At 36.9% G+C, this 23,151-nt stretch overlaps 1 protein-coding gene across 3 annotated transcripts in view; it reads left to right on the top strand.

The window, feature by feature from the left end:
* Positions 1 to 22,708, top strand: part of WAPL (WAPL cohesin release factor) — a 62,292-nt gene extending 39,584 nt beyond the window's left edge. For 2 of the 3 annotated variants that reach the window (XM_084210506.1, XM_084210507.1), the window contains exons 6-18: positions 235 to 371; positions 2,360 to 2,471; positions 6,802 to 7,029; positions 10,759 to 10,870; positions 11,802 to 11,899; positions 13,438 to 13,514; positions 14,717 to 14,892; positions 15,207 to 15,322; positions 16,015 to 16,176; positions 17,191 to 17,398; positions 18,586 to 18,674; positions 19,700 to 19,795; positions 20,149 to 22,708. In XM_084210506.1, the coding sequence (XP_084066632.1) occupies positions 235 to 371; positions 2,360 to 2,471; positions 6,802 to 7,029; positions 10,759 to 10,870; positions 11,802 to 11,899; positions 13,438 to 13,514; positions 14,717 to 14,892; positions 15,207 to 15,322; positions 16,015 to 16,176; positions 17,191 to 17,398; positions 18,586 to 18,674; positions 19,700 to 19,795; positions 20,149 to 20,214 (1,677 nt within the window). In that variant the 3' untranslated portion in view covers positions 20,215 to 22,708. The remainder of the gene's footprint in view (positions 1 to 234; positions 372 to 2,359; positions 2,472 to 6,801; positions 7,030 to 10,758; positions 10,871 to 11,801; positions 11,900 to 13,437; positions 13,515 to 14,716; positions 14,893 to 15,206; positions 15,323 to 16,014; positions 16,177 to 17,190; positions 17,399 to 18,585; positions 18,675 to 19,699; positions 19,796 to 20,148) is intronic. The other variant, XM_084210505.1, reaches the window with a different exon arrangement.
* The last annotated feature ends 443 nt before the right edge of the window (positions 22,709 to 23,151 follow it).

Below are 23,151 nucleotides of genomic sequence, written 5' to 3'. Positions count from 1 at the left end.
TAAGTATTCTTAACAAATTTTTAAGATAAAGAATTACTAGTAATCCTAACTACCGAAGGAACAGCGTCAAAACACAATTTGGCTTTCCTATTAAAATAATATTTTGAATGGCCTTTATTAACATCTTAATATTTCCTTGCACTTAAAACCGAATAGATTTTTAAACTGTACTTGTTAAGATTATTATCAATCCCAAGAGCAACTTACTTAGGTCAAAATATTTGTCTTTTCCAGTTATACACTGTTGTTCAGCATGTAAAGCACTTCAATGATGTAGTGGAATTTGGTGAAAATCAAGAGTTCACAGATGATATTGAGTACTTGCTAAGTGGATTGAAGAGCAATCAGCCCCTAAACACACGTTGCCTTAGGTAAGATATCTAATACAAAACATGTAACCTGTGTTTGAAAGAGGTACTGAATTAAATATGCATCAGAGAAGTGACCATGCTTTAAAATTTCATGGATATTTACCTGGCACTTTTGCCATGAAGAGTAAAATTTGAAAGTAGTAATTAAGATTGTATATTTTGAATAATCATAAGCAGTATGGCTATGAAGATGAAAATGTAAATTGTGCAGTAAGAGACGTCTTTGACCCACTTGTTATCCTTGCTGTAAATTAAAAAAATGCCTTCTAATAACTTGTTCATCTAGTACATCTTGTGTGTAATATCTGTTCTGGTTTTAATGCAAATTCAATTCTAAAATAAAATCCCTAAAACTTCAGAATTTGAGGAAAACCTAGAACTGAAGTAATAGTGAGATATTGTTTAACTTCAGCTGCCTGTTCTTTATCTTCTATTGAGAAATAACATAACTGGCACCCACTTAAAGGACTGAGGCCTCAGTATTAATTGGGAGGTTCCTTAACTGATCTTGGACTGCACTTCATATTCAAGTTACACAGTACTGTGAAGTTGGCATCAAAAATGTTAACCTTACTTTGAAAAAGTTTGTGTCTTGAGATTGGTGTCAATTGCCTGGACATGAATGTAATTGTAATAATGTTAAATAAAATAACCATGCAATAATATTTTTATATACCTAAATTTTCCTACTTTAGTTCAGTTAAATTAAAATAGTAGAGAAAGAAAAGCTTGAATTCATACAGAGATGGCAGTGCTTTGTGATTTGACTGTGGCTGAGAAAAAGCTTTCTATGCCTCTAAGACAGCTACTTTAAAATTTATTCATTCCTCAGAAATTAGCAATGAATATTGTTGCTGGAATATAAGTATGAGAACTCTATCACCAGTTTGTTTATACACTATGATACACTATGATAAGAATAAATTACTACTATAATGACAGGTTAGGAATAGTTTTCATATGAGTGCTCCTTATTTGCTCTTGTGGCAAAATTAATGAGATTTTTAACTAATTCTTCACAAATTTATATAATAGAATATAACTTATATAAGCACAACAAAAAATCTTTTCTTTCAGTTAACACAAAAGAAAAGTGTTTTTCCAAAGGAAATCAATGTGTAAGGATAGGAGTAGACGTAAAAGACTCAAACAGGTCGGTAAGCTCTAACTGGTGCTGTTGTGATTGGAAACAGAATGGCCACTTGTTCTTTTAAACACCTTACTGTGTGAATTTCTTAGAGGCAGGTTCCTCAGCAGTCATGGAAGACTTGATTGCAGCATCACTCCCACATTACTGCACATTTAAAAGCAATGTATTTTTAGCAGTTGTTATGTTGCACTGTGCTGGAAATGGCAGGCAGCTTACTGAGAAAGCTAGGGGGAAAATGCCATTTTTAAAATAAACTCCTATGCTGGTCAGTGATTACTGATACATTTGTCATATCTTTTCTGAAATCTATAGTGTTTCCATCAATTATAAATGCAGCAATAAATATAAAAAGAAGTTTTATGGATAAGTAATGTTAGGCATAAGTGAGACTAGTCAGTTAATTAGATAAGCATTAGATAGCCATGGAAGCTCACATTTACAATTTCTCATAATGTCTTGGTCCATAATGAGCTCTCCCATGTCTCTAAATCAGAGCTTCATGCTTAATCCATGGCACTTCACTTCCAATTTATCTATTGTAAATTTTCAGCTTTTTTTTTAAGAAACAAATTAAGGCTGCCCTTTAAAATCCTGGTTTTAGCCAAGCTTAAACTAAAGCAGACATAGTTTGGTGCTGATAAGCAACTTGAATAAAACACCGCTCACCAGTCATTGTTCACCAATTGCAAACCTGCCTTAGACAAATTTTAGAAGAAACATTCCACCAGCTTGCCAAGGTCTGAGGCACATGGTCAGTCTTATGTTGAAGACCTGTTTATCTGCTGTTCTTGTTAAGTGTGGTCATTTCAGTGGTTCTAACCCAGTTAATTTTCTCCAGTGTAATCAGCTTGGCGACCAAGTGTGCCATGCCCAGCTTCCGCATGCATCTGAGAGCACACGGGATGGTAGCCATGGTTTTCAAAACACTGGATGATTCCCAGCACCATCAGGTATGGATTCATTGTGCATTTCTTTAAAGTTGGGTGATATCTGTTCTGCTGGGTGGGGATTTTGTTCAAGGTCAGGCATCCCGTATACTGTGTACTGGTATGTGTATATGTATATATATTTATATGTATTGTGTAGTCTATCTAATGGTGCCTCTGGGATCAGTGGCTCCATTTTAGGGAGCGCTCATTAGTTACATAAAAAATTAGAGCACCTGTGTTCCACTAACAAATTCCTTATTCTGCTGTCTATGTGCTTCTGGGTTTGGAAATTCTCTTTTCAAAAAGCAGGGATTTTGTAAAAATGGACTGTGCTATGGATTGCTATTTTATTTATTCTCTTAAGCTTTTAAAGAGTTTTACTGTTGTATTTTAAATTCTTTCAAATAGATTCAAAAGGAATCCTTCCTCCTTATATTTAGAGGTGGCTCTCAGTGCTCATCTCCAGACTTGCTTGTATGGGAATTACCACCTCTTCTGTAGCTGTTGTAGGGATTTTTTCATGTCTTGTGCTTGTCTCCTTGAGCACTGCTGTAATTGCAGTTTTAGGATTCATATAATGAGCATATAATGTTCTGTCGGATTCTAGGAAAGGTAAGTTTCATCTAGTTATGGCAACATGACCTGACAGTTAAACTGAACCAGTTTGGTTTTCCTTCTTATCGATGTTACCTCTGTGGGGTATCCCTTGAGATATTTTTACAAAAGCTGGAAAGATGAGATTTTACTTGAAATGGGTAGTAGCTATGTATATCAGTCAGGTTTATAATTTTCTGTAATAGCTCTAGAAGAACGGCATACAATGCAGAATGCAACTTTGCACCCACAGAAATAGGCATTTCAGAGATGGTATTTGACATCTTACCGTGGGTGGGGGGGAAAAAGCTGTAGTTTTAAGTAACCGAATTAGAATAAAAGCTTATTTTCCATCTCCCTCAAAAATTAGCAATGGCTAATTGTAAAACATAGGCCCCAGGTTCAGTGAGTTCATTATTTTGTGAGCTGTCAAAATAGTGCCAAGTGATACTAGAAATAAATGAAGTACAGTCACTCTATTTAGGACAGTTGCCACCACTGAGTTGCAGGAGATCAGCAGAGGACAGCTACAGTTCCCTGGAACATGTACAAGCTTGCTTGGGTGTATTTTTGGCTGTCTTTTAACAGTTACCATTATTCCTTCATTTTCAAAAGAACTAGCACATGCAATTTAAAAGGAAATTGCATGCTATTATTAGTCTGCAGTAACAAAAAGCATTGATTATATTCACTATTTTCAGTCTATTTGATGAAATGCTCCAAGAAAAAAATTGATAGTTAATGTTTGAATATCATTACAGTACATTCTTGGTACAGGTTTTACAGTATTGTGAAATTACTGATTTATCGAACTACTCTTGATAAATGGTAATGGGCATGCCCTAACTACTGACACTATGTGCTTCAACACTAACATGTCTGGATAAGCATGCTGTCTGTCCTTACTACCCTTTCATTCACTAATTATTTCACTGATACTTTATTTTTTTACAAATGAATAAAAATTTCTCCACTAAATCTCAGTTCAAAGTAACTGAAGAACAATAAATCACACTCAGCTTTGCATGCATGGCTCAAATCCTGTAAGATAAATAAGAACTGAGCTAAAAATGCACAGTTTTTTGGTTAATATTTTCTTTAAGTATTTTGAAGATGTGAAAACTGCCACAATGACGCTGTTAATGGATACAAATATGAACTTATACTGCATTCATTGTTGATGCAATAGAATAGACTAGGTATATAGGGGACTCTTAACATTTCCATAAGGAGTATAAAGTAGCAGTTGCATACCAGCAGTTAGCATTTCTTGAACCAGCAAGGAAAACAAAATACCATCTATCTTACAGAGCCTTGCCCAAAAATAACAACATGAAAATTACTTGTTCCACCAAATTTTTCTTGTAGACTTGTGTTTGAGCACAAATTTTTAATTGACTTTGTCTCTTCAGTGGTGCTCTGTAAAGATTTTGAAGCATTATTGATTTTAAACTAAAAACTGTATTTCCATTATAGCTGTCAGTGGTTAAGCACATAAATGTGGGTTTATATCTTCAGCATGAGAATAACTTAAAAAAAGATAAAAGTGCATTATATGTAGTGCTGAACCCTAGAAAATAACCATCTGTTCCCACAAGCTGGAGTATAAATAGAACAAGCAAGAGAAGACAAGGGTGAGAGTGGGTGTAAGTGGTCTGCCATTTCTGGAGTGTATGTTCAAACTAGGATGTTTTCCTGAATTCTGTAGAAGTATGGAGTACAAATCCATAGTTAGATATGTCATGAAATTTATGTCTAGAGCAAATTTTATTTATTTTACTTTTTTCTCTTCTCTGCATTTATTTGGAAGCAGAATGTGTTTTATGCATCTTGAGTAGAATGGTATGGGGGAAGCTCGCCTGAAAAAAATCATTCTTCTACTGCAGTCTGTAAGGGTGGCATTTGGGAGGATCTATTTGGTTCTTTGGGTTTTTTTTTGTTCTCTTGGAATACTGATCAAATATGAGTTGTAACAACAATTTTCCCCTCATTCCAAACTCAGAATTGTGTGTATGGTAGGGCATGAGATAGCTTTCAGTCAGTGTGGTTAATTAAACACTTATAGAAGATCAGAGCAAAATGTAGAATTGTTTTGTTCAAGATGAAGACTATAGGGACTAGGAGAAACCAGCTTTCCAAAACCCTTATCATTGGTATGAAGCTAAAGCAGGTTTGTTCCATTTTTGTAAGCACCATTGACATTTGAGATCGTTACTTTCATATCATCAATATTTTCCTGCTGCACATCAGCGTTTGGAGGCTTACTGGCCTGAATCTCTGCTGTGTATGTGGTGTGGCAGGAACCTGGCTCTTGTTTCACAGAGCCAGTCCAACCCAGTTGTGGGTTTTTTAACAGCCCTGTCTTCATGTATTCATGAAAGATGTAGATTTGGAAACTCTTGCTTCCTTCCTTCAGTAGCTCAAATGCATCTTTGGTAGTTGGTCCCATTAAAGTCTTTATTCATAGCTTTTGATAGACTGTCAGCTGCCTAATCCTGTCTTGGAAATGCTCATACTGCTTAGTATGGCCAGGTATGATTATTGCTTACTTTTAAAATAAACAGAGTAGATAATGATTGCTTTGGTGGTAGGCTGAACTCTAAACAAGATGTTAATCTGCTATGGTGCAGAGTTCTGCTCTTTCCTGTTGAGCTGTACAACATTTATATTCCAGAATTAGTTTGTTTCCATGTTTAATTTATCTTATACAGAAGCAATTGTGATGCATGCAAGCAGCGTGTTGATTCCTGAGGGTTGAACTCAGAAGGAATACACATGCCCCACACACCCCCCAGCTCTCAACTCCTCCAGTTATTGACAGGGGTTTCTGACAGTTTTGTGCCCAGCACTCCTCTGTTCCCAGTGAACATTTCTCCTCTTTCCTGTAACTTGAAGCTCAGTGCTCTCAGTGCAAATGTGGTACTTGGACCCCAGGGATAGATGGCTTTGCTTCACTGCTGTCTGTCCCTTCCTGACAGCCATCTTCAGCTTTGGCTTTTCTGGAGCCTCATGAAGGTAGAATTCAATTCCTTCTTCAAGAAGAATCAGGTATTCTTTAGCCAGTCAGACGTGCCTCTGCACCAATTCTGTGTAAGATATGGGCGGTCAAGTTAATAACATTCACGTGTTAAGGGCTGATGGGGATGGACAGGGAAGCTGGTTTATACTCTGGCTACTTCCAAAAAGCAGAATTCCTCTGGAAAGAAAATGTGTTTATGCTGGAAAAGTTTGGATAAACTATTAACTGACAGACTCATTTGGCAGAATCAGAATTTATGTCCCCAGGCACTCCCTCTCTGCAGACAGTGCCCCTACGATCTCTGGATTTTCTGGCACTGTCACCAGTTCGTCCCCTCAAACCAGAATGTTCACCTACCTTGCCATGTACCCTGAGCTGTCTCACTTTGTTCCCCTGCCATGTGTCTCTTCTCTAATACTGTGTTACTGGAGTTACTATTTCTTACTCTGTCTGCAGCATTGAGTCTCTAAAAAGTAGAAATCCCCACTTTTCTACTAGGGCTTTGTAAATATATTGAGTGCTTTATGTCTCAGTTTTATTTGTCAGGAGAATGCATTAGTAACTTGCTAGAAGGCATCTGCATTCAACAGTAGGTGCTCATGCAAGTGCTAAGACTGGGGCCTGTCAGGCATTCTCTTTTATGAATCTTCAGCTTGTTAATTAAAAATAGTGAAAGGTCTGCCTAAAATGATTAGTAAAACCTAACTGGGTTTTTTTTTCTTTCTCTCCCAACCCAAGAATTTGTCCCTTTGTACAGCAGCTCTAATGTACATCCTTAGTAGAGATCGCTTGAACATGGATTTAGACAGAGCGAGTCTAGATCTGATGATACGGCTTCTAGAATTGGAACAAGATGCTTCCTCTGCCAAGCTGCTGAATGAAAAAGACATGAATAAAATTAAGGAAAAAATTCGGAGACTGTGTGAGACTGTTCACAACAAACATCTTGATCTCGAAAACATCACGGTGGGTAACATGCTTTTATTGGAAAGCCTTCACAGTTGAGGAATGCTTAATAAAGTGGAACTTGCAAGCATCATTCTTCATTTCACATCCCCAGCAAAGGATTCCTGCCGTTTCATCTACCTTTTATGTATACCTGTCTGCACTGCAAGTGTTTTCTTCAAATTTGAAATTTCCTTTTTCAAAAGTTGTTAGTAGGGGATAAAGTTAGGATGTTCTTCAGCTGGCTGAGTTTGTTTGCCCTTGCTAAGGGTATCTAGTTAAAGGGAGCAGTTGCAAACAAGTAACACTAAATAACTGTGTTTTTGAAACCCACACTTAGATTGACTCAATTTCTTTGCCTGAGTTTTTAAGTACTTTCACAAACAGGGGTTTGTGTATGGGGGTAAGAGTATTGTGTACTAAATTAAAACAGTGGTGCAGGTTTTGACATTTTTAAAAAAAAACCTGTCTTGCAGAAACTGATCTTTCCCTTCCCAAAGTGTGGCAGTTCTGTTGCTTACCATGAAGGCTAAGTTGCAAGGTTTTTTAGAAGAGTGTATTTTAAGAATTGATTGACAGATTGATTAGATGAGTGGCCATAAATGACAAAAAGAAGTAATGTGTCTTTGCTTTTGCCATATTTCAGTATAGTTGATGTTAGTATGATCTTAATTTTCTGACCTCCTGTAATACATTTTTTTCAATATTCTTATTAGGGTTTTTGCCATTTTTTCTGTAATGCTTATACTCAATGGGAGAAGCTTCTGATTTATTGCTTATGAAGTGAGCTTTTCAGAGCTTTGGCTGTGCAAGTAATGCTCCAACTCTGGCAGTAAGCTGCAGTCAGGATTCTGTTCCATATTCAGTTAGACTAAAAGATTATGTGCCTTGTTGAACTGGCACTTTGTTCTGTAGCTTTTGGGACTTTTGTGTCAGTTTAGGAAGAGTTTCTTTGGGGTGTTTTCTCTCCAAATTCTGGCTGTGGAACAGAGAGCTGAATTAGTATGAAGAGCCACTGTTCTGTAGCTTTAGCAAGAGCTAAATTTTGGGTGAGGAAGACAATATCCATGACATCATTGTTAACTTTGGTAATTATGTTGTGGTGACAATGGAATACAAATTTCAATTTTTAGGCTTGTTTCATACAAAGACATGAAAGAGGTGGTGGTAGGGAGCTTGAATTAACTTTCTGGCCTTGGAAATCTACGGAGAAAGAAGAATATGAGATTATATTCAGCACTTCCAGTTTACAGTCTGAAAATACCACCACAGAATGCAATTTGTTCTCTTGGTGGTGGTCAGCTAGGATTTGGTGTAATCAGAGTCTTCTTTCAGTGCTGTTTTGGCACTAAAGGCAGCTCACATAGCAGAGTTTGTCAGTGCCAGGATATCTCTTGCACTATAAAATGTAAGACAGCTCCCTTTATTAAGCATGGAACAGCTGGTGCAGGTTCCTCATTGCTAAAGCATCCAGTCACAAAGACCACTGTCTCCTGCTTGAGCTTTTCTCATATTCATAATCTGCTCTAGCCTGTTGCTTTTTTATGAACTGTAATTCTGTTCTTGTTTTTTCTTTGACATGGATTTTAAAAGGAGTGGGTAGATGAAAGGGGTCTCTGTCTTGTGAGGAAGTTGTTCATGAGTAAAGAGCATTAATATCCTTGGCCATCAGTTTCAGCTGCTTTATTTGAGGGTTTTTCCCTGAGGCAGCTCTATTTCTTAAATTTATTTTGAGCTGTTGCTGTAAATGCATTGAATATTGTAGTACCTCACAGATGGAAACTGGTTTCTTCCCAGCTGCACCAACTAGAAGCAGAGACTGTATAGTATTTAGAGAATATTTGCAAGCCAAATGAGATGATTAGGTTCTCTTCCAGTTTAAAATAGTAGCAATGGTAAGTTGAGACCATAATGAACTTCATATGTTGAAGATCAGGCTGCTTTCATGTAGATCCCTGTCATGAGATACAATAAGTAATCTCTGGTTTGTACTAAATGACAGGCAGAAAATGCAAAAAAAAAAAAAGAAAATCTTCTGAGGGTAAAGAAAAGCTCTGTGCTTTTTCAGACTCAGACATGCCCAGTGAGAAACAAGAGGATTGCAGCAGATGTTTTTATACCTCCAGTTTGTGCCTAACCAGTCACACCTTGGCTTGTTTGAATCTTAGACAGATCAGGAGAAGGTGATCAGTTTGCCTCCCTCTTTCCACAGACGATGTTGTTTGTGTGTCTGTCTAGAAATGAGGCTGGACTAATTTTTAAATATTCAAAGGTTCTGGTTTTTTTGATGGCTATTTATGTTAAGAACATAAAACCAGAACCCAAGAAAGAGGTGTGTGCAGGTTGAATTTGTTCCAGGCTCGCTGTGCTGCATTAGAAGATAAACCTGAAGAACCTGGCCTTCACCTCAGGAAATGGCCCTCACCTGTCAGTGAGCACAGCCCTCTGGAGCTCCTGCTTTTGCAGCTGCCTCCTAACTGTTGCATCATAACAAAAGCCTTCAGGAGTGACTTCTGTTTCCTGGTGGTGAAAGAGCTTATTCTGGTTTTCACTCTCAGCATAAGGCTGAAATGTTAAGGCAACCATGTTTTTGGCCTTTGGTGTTAAAATTTTGTAGTAATTGACAAAAATTTGAATGTAATGGATTATTTTACTCAAAAGCAAAAGGATTATAAGATTTCAATGCTTTAATTAAAAAAAATGAGAAAATTTGTGTCCTTATTAAGTGTGTACAAATATCAGATTATGTTCTTTTAGGGTTATTTGAAGGCCTGCTGCCCTATGACAGAAAACTAATCAATGTGTTTTAAACATTGTGTGGTGTTTGAGCTTTTGTGGTGTAGGTATTTAGGAAATTAACTGACCTACTGTAGATTTGCTGCTACTTTTGTTCTCTTGATCCTCATAACCCTTTGCTGACCCTAGGATTCTTCCATTTGCCCTGGAGGAATGCTGTTACTGTTATGCTCATAGTGACAATGTGCTGCAGGCCTTGCTCCTACAACCCAGAAACAACTTTGGGTGTTAACTTTTTAAATCTGATCTTCAACTTTCTTTTCCTCCTTGGAAATCAAGTATTTTGCAAGCAAGAAAAGCAGCTGGAGATATTGGGGGATGGGGGGAGGGCTCATACTGAGACAATGGAGTGTTTGCTCAAGCCTGTTGAGTACTGTTCTACTTCTGTTTGCAGGGAGTGAATTCAGCTTTACTGTTGCTGAATTTATATATGTCTTCCTCCTTTTTTCCAAAAAAGTATATCAGTAAATATATGCAGGTTTTCTGCAGTTGTTCAGTTTAATTATTTATTCTGTAGATTTAATATTAAAACGACAAGATACCTACATTGGAAGCAAATGTGATCTATGAGCAGCAAAGCCCATGTATCTGAGAGATTGAGAGGCTGTGTTCACTGGGGATTTTCTTGATTTTTTTTTTTTACTGCCTGGCTGATTGTCCATTTGCTTCCTCCACTTGTTTATTTTGATAACAATAGAAACAGATGACAGGAGTCTTCTTGGGTTTTCTAAGCAATTATAAAATAAAGAAAATTTGAAAATGCAAAGTATCTTTTCTATCAGTATTGTCATTTTTTTAAGATATGCATTTTTTCCAGTCTGTTCTTGCTCCCTCTGGTGGTGGTTCTCAGAATCTGTACTTTCGTTTTTGTGGTTTTCCTATGACGTATGACTTGGTGTATTGGCTACAGCTGCGTTTGGTGATTTCACTAACTCCAGAACCTCTCTCTTTCAGACTGGGCATTTGGCAATGGAGACATTACTGTCTCTCACCTCAAAGCGCGCTGGGGACTGGTTTAAAGAAGAGCTGCGACTTCTAGGTGGTCTAGATCATATTGTAGATAAAGGTATAGTGGGGATACATGAAAAAATAGTGAATTGTAATGAAATGTTTGCTTTTTGTAATGTTCATTTCCTATGGTTAAAAATAGAAATATTATGTATTTTTCTTAGCAGTGTTAAAAATAAAATACACAATTCAGTATCAAGTAAATGAGAAATATTAGTGATCTTAATCTCTTTCAGGTGGGATTCAAAGTAGTTTTCAAGTTAAACAGAATGTGTAGACTTTTCCATTACGATGTATGAGAATAAAAATGGCTTAAGCTTGGACAGAATGCTGTTACATATCTCTGTACAGCACATGTACTCTGTAGTCTTCTAGAATTATTTTCAGACCAGATATTTTTAAACTAAATATACCAAAGGAAGTAAACCCTTCAAGAATAAATTGGTTGTTGGGGAGTGGGGTGGGGGGAGAGTTCAAAGATATGCCTCAGTTAGTGTGTTTTTGATCAGAATCTCCTAGGTAGGAAAAGGGTCAGTTCTAAATGAGTTCTTGACCTGAATAAAGCTTGGTCTTGAATAAGCAGTGGGAGAACAAAGAAATGACTGGAGAGATGGAAGTATTCAATTTGAACACAGTTTCAAGTTATGTTTCAGACTTGTAAAGTCTGGGAAATGTGTGCTTGTCTTATCTCTTTCCTCTTCTAAAGAAAAGACTTCCTTAGAGTTAAGGAACATAGTCATGTGCTGGACACTGTTATTAGCAGGAGAAAATAATATATATGGTTAGGTAATTTGTAACAACAATCTCAAACTTGTAAAGACAAAATTACTTGGAGAAATGAAAAATTTTGGAGTGCTTATCATGTCTTCATGATTATTTCCTGCCATTAGAGGTGTGCAAAGTGTAAAACGAGGTTGATAACTCTTAGTTTGTACACCTGGCTTTTGGAGACCTCTTACTAATGAAGGAAAACTTCTTTTTGTGTTTAGTTAAAGAATGTGTGGATCACCTAAGCAGTGATGAAAACGAAGAGAAGTTGGTTGCTTCGTTATGGGGTGCAGAGAGGTGTTTACGGGTCTTGGAAAGTGTGAGTATGAGCAGATCCTTTGCATTTCTGAGGGCTGCTTCTTAAGTAGTTTTGGTTCTCATTCTTTCAGTGTATAGTCACATTATAGCTTTATAAGGTTGGTTTTTATTTTTTGATGGACTGTATTAACTCTCTCATACTTATCAGTGTTTCTGTAATGTTTGAAAATTTAATTTGCTATTCTGTATGTACTGCATTCCAAGATTATTTTTGCTAAAAATAATTGAATATAACATGATACTTCTTCTTATGTTCCTACAAAAAGCTGCTGTTTATGAAGGTTGTTTTCGAGGCATGAGTTTTAACTCTCCAATGTGTGTCTAGTAATAACTGATCATTATAGAAGTGGGATTTTCTTAGAAGCAATAAATCAATGCTAAGAGTTGCTACTTTCAGCCATCAGCTGGGAAGTGCTGAAAGAGAAAATTGTCCTGAAGGGCAAATGAGTCCTGTCCTCAGTTGAGTGTGTAACAGCAGATGGTAAATATTTCTTTGAGAACTTGTGAGAAAATCAAAATACATGATACTTTTGTAGTTTACTTGATAGGAATGGTGTGTGTGTGTGTGTGTGTGTTTCTCTGCAATGCGTTCAACTGAGTTTGGTGTTTGTTACTGGTGTTACCCTGTTTCTGTTGTGGTACCCTAAGAAAGCAGAAGAGCCTTGTTACGTTCTAGCAACACATCTCTGCACATCAGCAAACATTTGGGATCAGAGTACAGGTCAATGAATCTTGCTCAACACCTTAAACCCAAATTAGAGGGCAAATGGTTGCTTGTTTTCTTCACTAAAGTAGAAGAACAGACTTAAAGATAGTGTAAATGCAAGCTAAAAACTGAGAAACATGAACAATTGTTGAAGGGTGTCTTGAAAATTCTTTTCCTTCCTTCTCAGCAGTGAGAAAAAAATTTTCAGAGTAATTTTCTGCTTTTATATTCAATAGATGGAATTGCCAAACAAGAGTAGAAGAGCCATGTCTAGTGTTAGAAAATTCAAATTTGGACTTAGGGGTGTTTGTGATGTAGTAAGATCCCTAGAAATTTGGGAGAGATGACAAAATTCAAAACACACCAAATCATGCAAGTCCAAGGAAAGAACTTCTGTTGCTTCTGAAAATTGATTCCAAATTTTAGTCAAGGGAGTCAAGGAAAGCCTTATGTGTGTTATGGCTGGCTGCATAATAAGCTCTCAGAAGTGGATTTGATGTCAGGTCTTTAAAATGCCACATATATGATTGTGTTCTCTATACACACTTGGATACTGTAGTCCCAGAGTGTGGATTCAGGGTTCTGCTGTGGCAAAACATTGTGCTGTATGGTTTCTGTACTTTATCAGGGAAGATGGTTTTATCTTCAGTGCCACAGTTATTTAGAGATGAAAACTCCAAGGAAATACTGAAAAATGAGAAGTGAAAGTTTACACTGGATAATAGCCAAGAAATGTGGCACTGAATAAAGTATAGTAGTAGTAAAAGGGAATGCTTCTCTTTCAGGGGAAAAACTCTCTTATTTTTAATACTACTTTCTCCTTCTCTCTTTAGGTAACTGTGCATAATCCAGAAAATCAGAGCTATCTGATAGCATACAAAGACTCTCAGCTCATAGTCTCCTCAGCTAAGTAAGTTGAAGAAAAAAGTCCCCAAAAACCCCAGTTTTGCAAAATACCTCACATGATAGGGTAAAAAAGGAAATGCTTTATACCAGAAGATTCTAGGGGTGAATAACCCCAAAATTTCCACTGTTGCTTTTTCACTGAGTAAAGTTCAGGTAGATGGGGATTTGGACAACTACCTGAGTACTACTAGTACTGAGCACTATGTGTAGAGCTGCTACTGTTGGGTCTGTAGAAGCTGCAGACTGTGGATTCAGCTCCTGCTCTACTAAGAAGGAACACAGAAGAGGGTGAAGTGACATTTATTTATTGTGCTTTTGTTATGCTTAAGTGTTTACTGGAATGGAGCATAGCAGAATTGACAGTGTAACTAAGAATTAAAATAGTGAAACCTTGTTCTTGGCATTTCTCCCTGGCAGAGATTCTTGTACAAACACCTCTAACCCATTTATCAATCTGGGTGAGGTCTCAGTTGGCTGGCAGAGCCTGTCTGCCCCTTGTATTGCTCTTCATAACAGAAGAAATTAAGCTGAAAGTTTGACTCTGCAGACCTCATTGGAAATATGATTTCATGGTTGTAGGTTAGACATTTGGAGTATTTCTTTAAATGAAGATTAAGCAAACCACAGTTTAATATGTTACTTTTACCAGAATATATTTTTGATATTTCTGGTTTTGTTTGTAATCAGTGTGGTGGTTTAACATGAAACTTATGTTATGCAGTAAAGTCATGCCTGTAGTCCATTAGTGTTACAAGATTAGGATATTACTGCTGGGAAGTCATGTGTCATTTCTTACTGAATGGAAGTAGTTCTGAGAAGAGAACATTCTGGTAAAACTGTCAGAATCATGTTGTGCCAGAGGATATGAGAGGCTGGGTTTGTAGGAACAGGAGATATCTTTTGTAAGACCATGTGATGAAGCTGGGAGGGAAAATTAACTTGCTCTTGAAATACCAAGCTGATAACACCCTAAGATTTCAAGGTTTTTGTTTACACAATTTTCAGTTGAGCTTATAAAAGATTTTGCAGGTGATAACTTTATTATCTGTCCCTACAGACTGGGTATCAGAAAAATTCTGCATAAAGCTCTGTTTCCGTTTTTTTTTCCCTGTGAAAAAACCAAGTTTTTTCCCTGTGAAACAAGTCTGCAGGTGGAATGCTCTGTATGTTATGAAGATAATTTTGTTCTGCCCCATCTCCCTGCAGAGCACTGCAGCATTGTGAGGAGTTAATCCAGCGATATAATCGTGCTGAAGACAGTATCTGTTTACCAGACAATAAGTCTGTGCCTCACCAGAATGTAACTAACCATGTGGGTAAAGCCGTGGAAGACTGTATGAGGGCCATCATTGGGGTCTTGCTCAACCTGACAAATGATAATGGTAAGACAACAAATTTTTTGCATATTCTGTACTGAGGTGTCAAATAAACCATTAGTGTAAATATTTTTTTGTATCGATGATGGTTTTTCAAGTCTAGTGCTATAAAACAGTTATCCATGGTAGATGTTGGCTTACAGCCCTCAGTAATTTGTCTTTGCAAGCTGGGTGAGGAATTGCAAGTGTGAAATGTTCAGATGAGGGCTTGGGCTGAGAGGGGCTGGTTTATTATTAGAACCAAAAGGTTTTTATTAGACTGCTTACCATTATGAATGTGAGTGTTTTCACTATTGAGCCTCTGAACTCTTTGTTTGCAGAATGGGGTAGTACAAAAACAGGTGAACAAGATGGTCTGATAGGCACAGCGATGAATTGTGTGCTTCAGGTTCCCAAGTTCCTACCTCAAGAACAGAGATTTGATATTCGTGTACTGGTAAGTTCTTATGCTTCTCATATCAAGAGAAAATGATTTGCCTCCTTATGCATTGAGCTGCTCTAGCCCCTCATTAAGGAAGAGTTTCCCCTACAGTTTTCAGTGACCATATATACACCTAAAGTGAGGTACTTAAAGTTTTTGTAAGGATTTGGTGGGTTTGAGGGTTTTCCCTGTGTTTGGTGGGAGAAAGTGCACTTCTTGATGAACAAAGAGATTTAGCTAAATAAATATTTGAATTAATAATTTTCAAACATCTTTTCAGTTTTGGAAATATGGTTGATATTATTGTTTGAGTTAAAAGCTTTGTTAGATTGACCTCAGCTTATATAAAATGGGTCAGAGTGGCCTAATAGCAGCAGTGAAAATGTGTATTGTAGGATCTCTTATGAGCATAAGCTCAGGATTGGACACCTGAATCCCTAACCTCTGTAAAGGAATTCTCAGCTCCAAAAATGTTTTTGTGTTCAGAGTTGGAAAAGCAGAGATTCCTGCATAAAAGTTCTCCTATACAGGATCTCTGTTCTAGTTTTAATTTCTTTAAATCCTGATACCGCTGTCTGTCAGATTGTTTCATAAGTTGTCTATTCTCAGAAAGATAAGGACAAAGATGTTTATCTAAATAGAAGTTTTTTTGCTAAATCATTTTTTTTCTAGTGTGTGTAATCCTTTTTGACTTTCCAATTTTGCAGGGATTGGGTCTTTTGATCAATCTTGTGGAATACAGTGCCCGGAACAGGCACTGCCTTGTCAATATGGAAACATCGTGTTCTTTTGACTCCTTGTGTACGGGCGAAGGAGACGAAAGCCTGAAGATAACTGGACAGATTGATGCTGTTCAGGCTTTAGTGCAGGTGAGAAGTGTTTGTCCTGCAGTAATTCCCATTTCTCATTATCACACTGTTGGGAGGAAGGGAGAACTCAGCAATGAAAATGTCAGTTTTTCTGTTTAGCATTTTGAGGAGTGGAACAAGGTAGGGGGAACATTGCTGCTCACGACTTCTGCAGTGTTGTCCATTACAGAAACAGCTTCCCTCTAAATGACGGTGCTTTACAGACATCCAGTAAAACTCTTTTGTTCCCATATAATTTATTTCTAGTTTTATTGTTCCTAGATTATTTACTTTGACTTTTGTTTTATATCAGCTGTAAGCTACTTTTCTCTTACATACCTATAATTTTGGTAAATGAGTTTCACCATGCAAACTAAAATGAAAAAATTGAAAGGAAATTACAGATGTCTTGTTTCAGTTGAGTTAATTTTATGGATGCTTTTAGCAGTTCTATTTAACTTTGAAATAAGTATCCAGTAGCAGACAAAAAAATGAGTAAAAAATAATAATATTAAATATCTTAATATATGTAGCTTGGCAAAGCAATATTTAAAACTGGTTGTGTGGTATGGAAAATAATTAATGAGAAATAAGTGTCCAATATGGGATTCCTGGTTCATTCACGTTCTTTGCTAAGTCATTTTAAATGACTCCTTAATATTTTTGCTCTAAGAAAGCCAAGAGGGAATAGTTAGCATGAAAAGAAAAGGAAAATTGGTAGAGAACAAAAATGGACAGGAAGTTATGGCAGCTTTTAGTCTTCTAGCCGTGTCTGAAAGAAAGTGATTAAACTTTTACCATGCCCAGGAGGAGCCTGTCAGGCAGTTCAGCACCAGTCAGGGAGATCTTGCTGTGGAGCACAGCGCTGGTGTTGGGCCAGATTCTATTTTCCTTTGAGGAAGAAAAGCCCATTGTTAAAAAAAGTATTGAAGGCTAATTGTATTAAGGGGTAAATTGTGAACGGGAAATAAAAGTATTAAGTCAAGTTTGGGGTTTAGTTTCTAATGGAGATTCTCCTGGAATTCCCCACATCAGCTGTTCCTGGAGTGTGAGCGAGCGGCACAGCTGGCCGAGAGCCAGACGGACGAGTTGATTAAAGAAGCTCCCACAGCTCAGCATGATAAGAGTGGGGAATGGCAGGAGACAAGTGGGGAGATCCAGTGGGTCTCCACAGAGAAGTCAGATAGTACTGAGGAGAAGGATAAGAAGGAGGAAGATGATGAAGAACTTGATCTTAATAAAGGTACGTTGTCTGGCTGTGATGATCTCAGAAAAGGTAAAGAACAGTGTGATGGCAAAAAATCCCACCTTGTCCTCTGCTTCCTCTCTACATCCAGTCTCTAGGACAGATTTCCTCAGTGTATCCCGGGTGAAACTGCTGCATAAGTAGGAGCCATTCTGATGTGAAGCATGAGAAGTAGAATCTATTATGCTTCTTTTACCTATTACCTGTTTCTTTAAAAAAAACCAAAACCCCCCAAAAAACCCCAAAAAAACAAAACAAAAAAAAGGCCCAAAAGAAACAGGAAAAAAAAAAAAACCAAGACCTTTTTGGGACACTCTATGTGCAAAATTTTCTGGAAAGGATGGCTTTTAGGCTGTTACCTTGTTCTTCTGGAACAGTCCTTGAAAGTTACCTGCTTGAATTTTGTTTTCCAGGGTTCTTGTTTCAAGCTACTTCAAGAGTTGGAGTTTTTTCCCCTCCTCTATCTCTTTGCTTCTTCTGTCCCCACCTGCTTTGGGGGACCTTTTCCCTTCATCAGTGGTGGCTGAAGTGCATGTGTAATGCATTGATGTACTGCATCTTTGCTAGTTTGTTCCAGGAGTTTGAGTATCTCTGACCTGCTAGATAGTTTGTCTCTGGGAAACAGATTTGAAACATCATTCCTTCTTGTTTAGTCTTCCAATAGTAGATGCAGTGTATGAGTTTTAATAGTGTTTTCATCTTATGTTAATAGGTGTGGTATATTACCTTCTCCAGTCTTGCTGTATATCCTTCCTCCTTTTTATAGCTCCATGAACTAGTGTCTGTAGTTATTTGTAGTTTTTCCCAAAATGTTGAGTCATCAGCAGAAAATGTTATCCTTAACACAAACTACTTTGGGGGAAGTTTAAGAGGCATATAGTATCACATGAAACATTTGCATTGGTAGTTTGGGGTGCTCAGCATACAGTTTGCACATTGAAGTGGCGAATTACAAAATACTGTGCAGCAGGATGAGCTGAAACTAAATGAAGACCATTTTTCCTGTCAAGAATGTGCTGCTGAGTCAGTAAGTGTGGTGTTTCCTGATCTCTAAAATCTCAGTCCCAAAGCTCGTTTTGTTTGAGGAAAAAGCATTCTGGAAAGTGATAATGAAGGATTGTATTTGCAGCAGTAAAAGATACCAGCTGCTTAGAGAATACAATAGACTGTTGTCTCTTTTACAGCTCTTCAGCATGCTGGGAAGCACATGGAAGACTGCATTGTGGCCTCATACACAGCATTGCTTCTAGGCTGTCTCTGCCAGGAGAGTCCAGTAAGGGAATAAGTTGATTCTAAGTCCAGTATAATGTTTAATGAAGTGATAATTTGCTGTATTGAAAGGGGTTTATTAAATTGGGCTTCAGTATGAGCAATACGTTAGTGAATCTACACTGATGTATACAGCTTTGGGAGAGTTGCCAGAGTTATTCCAGTCAAAACGAATTTTTCGGACATCACTGTGTTTATCAAAAACAGTTGGAATTTAATATTTGACCTCTTTTACTTCTCTCCCTTTCCTTGTAGCCAGCAAAAGAATTTGCTTTGGAAAGGCAGAGGAAAATTGGCTAAGCCTATTCCTTCTTGGTAGTTTTAGTAAGCAAGTTACCATCAGACTTATTTATTCTTTATCAGTCTGCTTTAGTTTTTTCTTCCATTGAAATCAGATGAACTTGTGTGTGTCCCTATTATAAAAATAATTGTCTCGGATTGGAAATATGTAATAGAAAACTGAAGTTAAAAATATGGAACTCCAATGGCTGAGAACTCTTAAAGTCTCCTTTCAAAAATACGTTCATGTGCAAATGAGTTCAGACCTGCCTTCAGGCTTGTCTGACTTTACTATGGTGCAGAAATGGACTTTAAGGTGGTGTTCTGTGTCCTTGGACTGATCAGTGTCCTTAACAGTTTTAGTGTTCTGAGTGAGACTGACAATGAGATCAGTAATTCTCAGCCCTTCACAGTTGTAAAGGGAGAGCCTCTCCCTATCAGGGGAGTGATCTGGTGGCTTGATAATCTTGGAGGTCCTAGGAATGTCTGATAGTCTGGGGTTTTTTTAAATTTTATTTTAAAACTTCAGCAAACCAGTAATAAAAAATTATTTAAGCAATTGTTTTCTAAAAACAAAAACACAGTGAAGGTATGAATATCGCTTAAAAGGAACTTAAATCATCAAGATGGCAGCAGAAGCCATCTTTATGCTGTGAATATACTTGTCTTAGTGCTTCTCACATACAGAGCATTATAGTTCTGTGTCAGAAAAATGTTTCCCAAATAAGACAAGATTGTTTTATTTCTTAGATCAATGTGACTACTGTGAGGGAGTACTTACCTGAAGGGGACTTCTCGATAATGACTGAAATGCTCAAAAAATTTCTCAGTTTTATGAACCTTACTGTAAGTAATGCATATTTCAAATTTATATTTGTAGATATTTTTGTAGTTTTGTTTTCTGTTAATATTTCATGCCTTTTTAAAAGCATTAACATTTTTCAGTTTGTGTCTTCATAAGAGCACAGGACGATATTCTGTTTTTTAATACTGAAAGGCCATTTGTCTGTCGTAATTTTGTCTGTCATTATATTGTGACTGGCCTAGAAGATACTTCTGAATTGGCTGCCTGAACCTAGTTGCTTTTACTGATGCATAATTGTAAATAGTAAAATTCTGAAAATAGAATAGCTCTCAGATATTTGAAGGAGGTGCTACAAATGCTTGTTTGTTACTTGTGTTTTCTATTGCGTTTCCAGTGTGCTGTTGGAACAACAGGCCAGAAATCTATCTCTAGGGTGATTGAATACTTGGAACACTGCTAGATACTTAACTTCCGCTGCAGGCACTCTAATGCTGGAGCTACCCTTAGACAAAAGAAGAAGTCATGAAAGAAGTCCTTGAAGGATATACCAAGAGCATTCATCTGTGTCATTCGTGTTCGGATTTTTAAGGCTACCTGGTCTCTTAACCATGCATTCAGCATTTTCTAAAAGACAGTTACTACATCAATCTGCAACTATCAAAAATGAGGGGAAAAAGGTTCTGAGGAAAGTAAATAAAGAAACCTTGCTGTTTATGATGCAGTGCAGTATTTAAATATTTTTGGCAGGGTTTACCCTCCCTATCTTTTTTCTTGCTTTGTTCGTGACAAGTTTCAAGGGGAAAAACTTGCTGCTGATAGTGCAACTGCTGTTTACTGTTGAGCCACTGTTTCATGCCAGCCAGGTGCAAAGGCAGCTTAGCTACTGAGGTATCAAACAAATGTTCTAATAAAGAAGTTCTGGACAGCAGCACCGCTCCTATTTGAGTTTAATTTGCTCCTGCTTTTTTTATTACTAGATGATTCCAAAATCATAAAATATAAATTTTTAAATACTTTTGTGATTTTAACTACTGTCTATATTTAAAATTTGTTGGAATCCAAAGAGGCGAGGATTGGATAGTTTATTTTTTATACTGTTTTGATTGAAATTAGGTTGTTGAACTATTTCTCAGTTCTAAAGCTCCCATGGCCCACATACTGTAACCTGCTAGACCATAACGCTTTGTAGTTCCAAGAGCATGCAGACCCATAAACACATAAAGCCATTGAGGGTATTTTATCCACTAAAGGAATAGTGACTGTAAAAAGTTGTGCCCTGTTAAAATGCAAATGAAATAAAGAAAGAAAAAAAAATTTAAAAAACACTCGCAGGGTAGTTTACACTTCCGATAAGCAAAAACTTTGAAATGCTGTTTTAATTTGTTTCAAGGAAGAACTCAAGGTGTGTTTTATAATGTTGAATACAATGAATTTGGATGCTTTAGGGGGAATAATTTTAAAGAAGCTAAAACACCAATGGGGATTATTGTTTCCAGCTGACATAATCTTTCTATTTCATCCTTCTGTAGTATGACAGAGTTGAAATGCATATAACACAAAGCCTTAAATTGCTGATATAGCTAAGATTTTGTTCAGTCTGAGGTTTAGTTCACAGCAAAGCATTGTGTTTGAGGACTTAAGTGGAACAAAGAATCCCAGAAAATACATGACTTTTTAAACAATTTTTTTCTTGCACTCACTATTCAGACCAACAGAATTGATTATTAAGTATTTTTATTAAGGTGGTCTTGAATATTTGCAGACTGTTCTGCGATCTGCTTCGTTGACATTTTTAAATACCTGTATAGGTAGTTACATCATGTTACTCCATTGAATTTGTAAAACTTGAAGCCATAAAAATATTAGTTCTATGTATAATGAGGGGGAAATAACAGGAAATCTAACCTGCTTTTAGATCTTGTGTTATCTCCGTGTATAAAGTTAAGAACTTGTGCTTTTGTATCAGTGCCAGCTGTAAATTTTTTACATACAGTGGCTGCCTTCTATGTCTTCCTATTTTTGATAATGCAGATTGTTGGGAATTCTGTAAGGAAGTAACTGATTAATGGCAAAAATCTTACGTTGGTCTTTTTTTTTTTTTTTTTTTTTTTTGCATTTTCTCTCATCACCTTCTAAAACTTAGTGTATCAGTGTAACTTAGAAAAGTTTTTGAGGTTGTGTTCCCCTTCTTCAAAAAAAGCCCAAAACAGTATTGAGAGAGAGGGAGAAGGTATATGTAAATGATCTGCATCAGGAGAAAATTATTACATATTTGGCCCATGTAGTCTTTTGATTTTAGAGATTTTCACATCTGTAATGAGATTGCAAATTGATTATGTAGTTTCATGGGGAGAGATGGCAAGAGAAAAAAAGAAGATGCAAATGTGATGATAGGGGAAAGCAGGGACAACTACCTTTCTTTGTTACACTGGTAATTGTTTGGGAATTGATTTACCTCAGTGTTTAACAGTTTTTTTTTAAATGTAACTAATTGTCAAGCACTGACAAATGCAGATTTTTTTTTTTTTGAGGGTGGGGGGAGAAATCACCCTGTGAACTGCAGTGCATTTTTGTGTGTTAGACCCTCAAATAACTCTGCATTAAAGGGTACTTGAGGTCAACTTGCAAATTAAAGTTTTAAAGTAACATTTTTTCCATTGTAAATATTTGTGTAAATACTCTCAATTGGAAATTAGAACAGTAGAGTACTTTTCTGAATCCAATCCTATTTTTATTTTATACAGTATTTCTCAGCTGTGATCTTTGGAGCAAAAGCCAACGGCAGGAAAAATAGTTTGTACCAGTTTCATGAAGTATGTCTTTGGGTTTTTGTAAATAATTTTAACTCAAATAAAATTGCTACTTTCAATACATATCTTGTCTTTTAACATGCAATAAAACACTCCTCTGAGTGATTGCAGAAAGAAGGCAGTGTCAGGTAAATTGCTAAAAGAAAATAATAATAAAAAAAAGAAGATGAAAAAATGATAAAGAAGCATCCTGAATGTAGTGCTTTGCTTTTCACCTGTGTGTTGGGACAAAAAAATTCAGTGCCTGGATCTGAGGCTATGGTTAGTCAAACCAGTCAAGGCTGGAAATTTTCTGGAGATGATGTATGGTGTCTCTTGATGCATTTTGGAGTTCTCTGCGCAAGTTGATCTTTCAGTAACAACTCTGGAGAGCTGTAGTCAGAATAACATAAATGTGATAGAGCACAGGGAAAATGGCACAGTTCTTATGGTGAGATTTTTCACATCATGGGGGGTGTTAATGGCTTTCTTAAGTGAAAGGGGAGGAAATTGCCATGAATGTTGCTCTGTTTCTTGATTAACATGAATGATGCTTTAATTTCAGGATGGATTTTTTCCCATGGATTTTTCCTTAATTGGTACAACTA

Source organism: Fringilla coelebs (genome assembly GCF_963513975.1).
Source record: "Fringilla coelebs genome assembly, chromosome: 8".
In the NCBI taxonomy this organism is placed as follows: domain Eukaryota; kingdom Metazoa; phylum Chordata; class Aves; order Passeriformes; family Fringillidae; genus Fringilla; species Fringilla coelebs.
The sequence above is the reverse complement of the archived record's forward strand: the minus strand, read 5'-3'. Positions and strand labels throughout refer to the sequence as shown.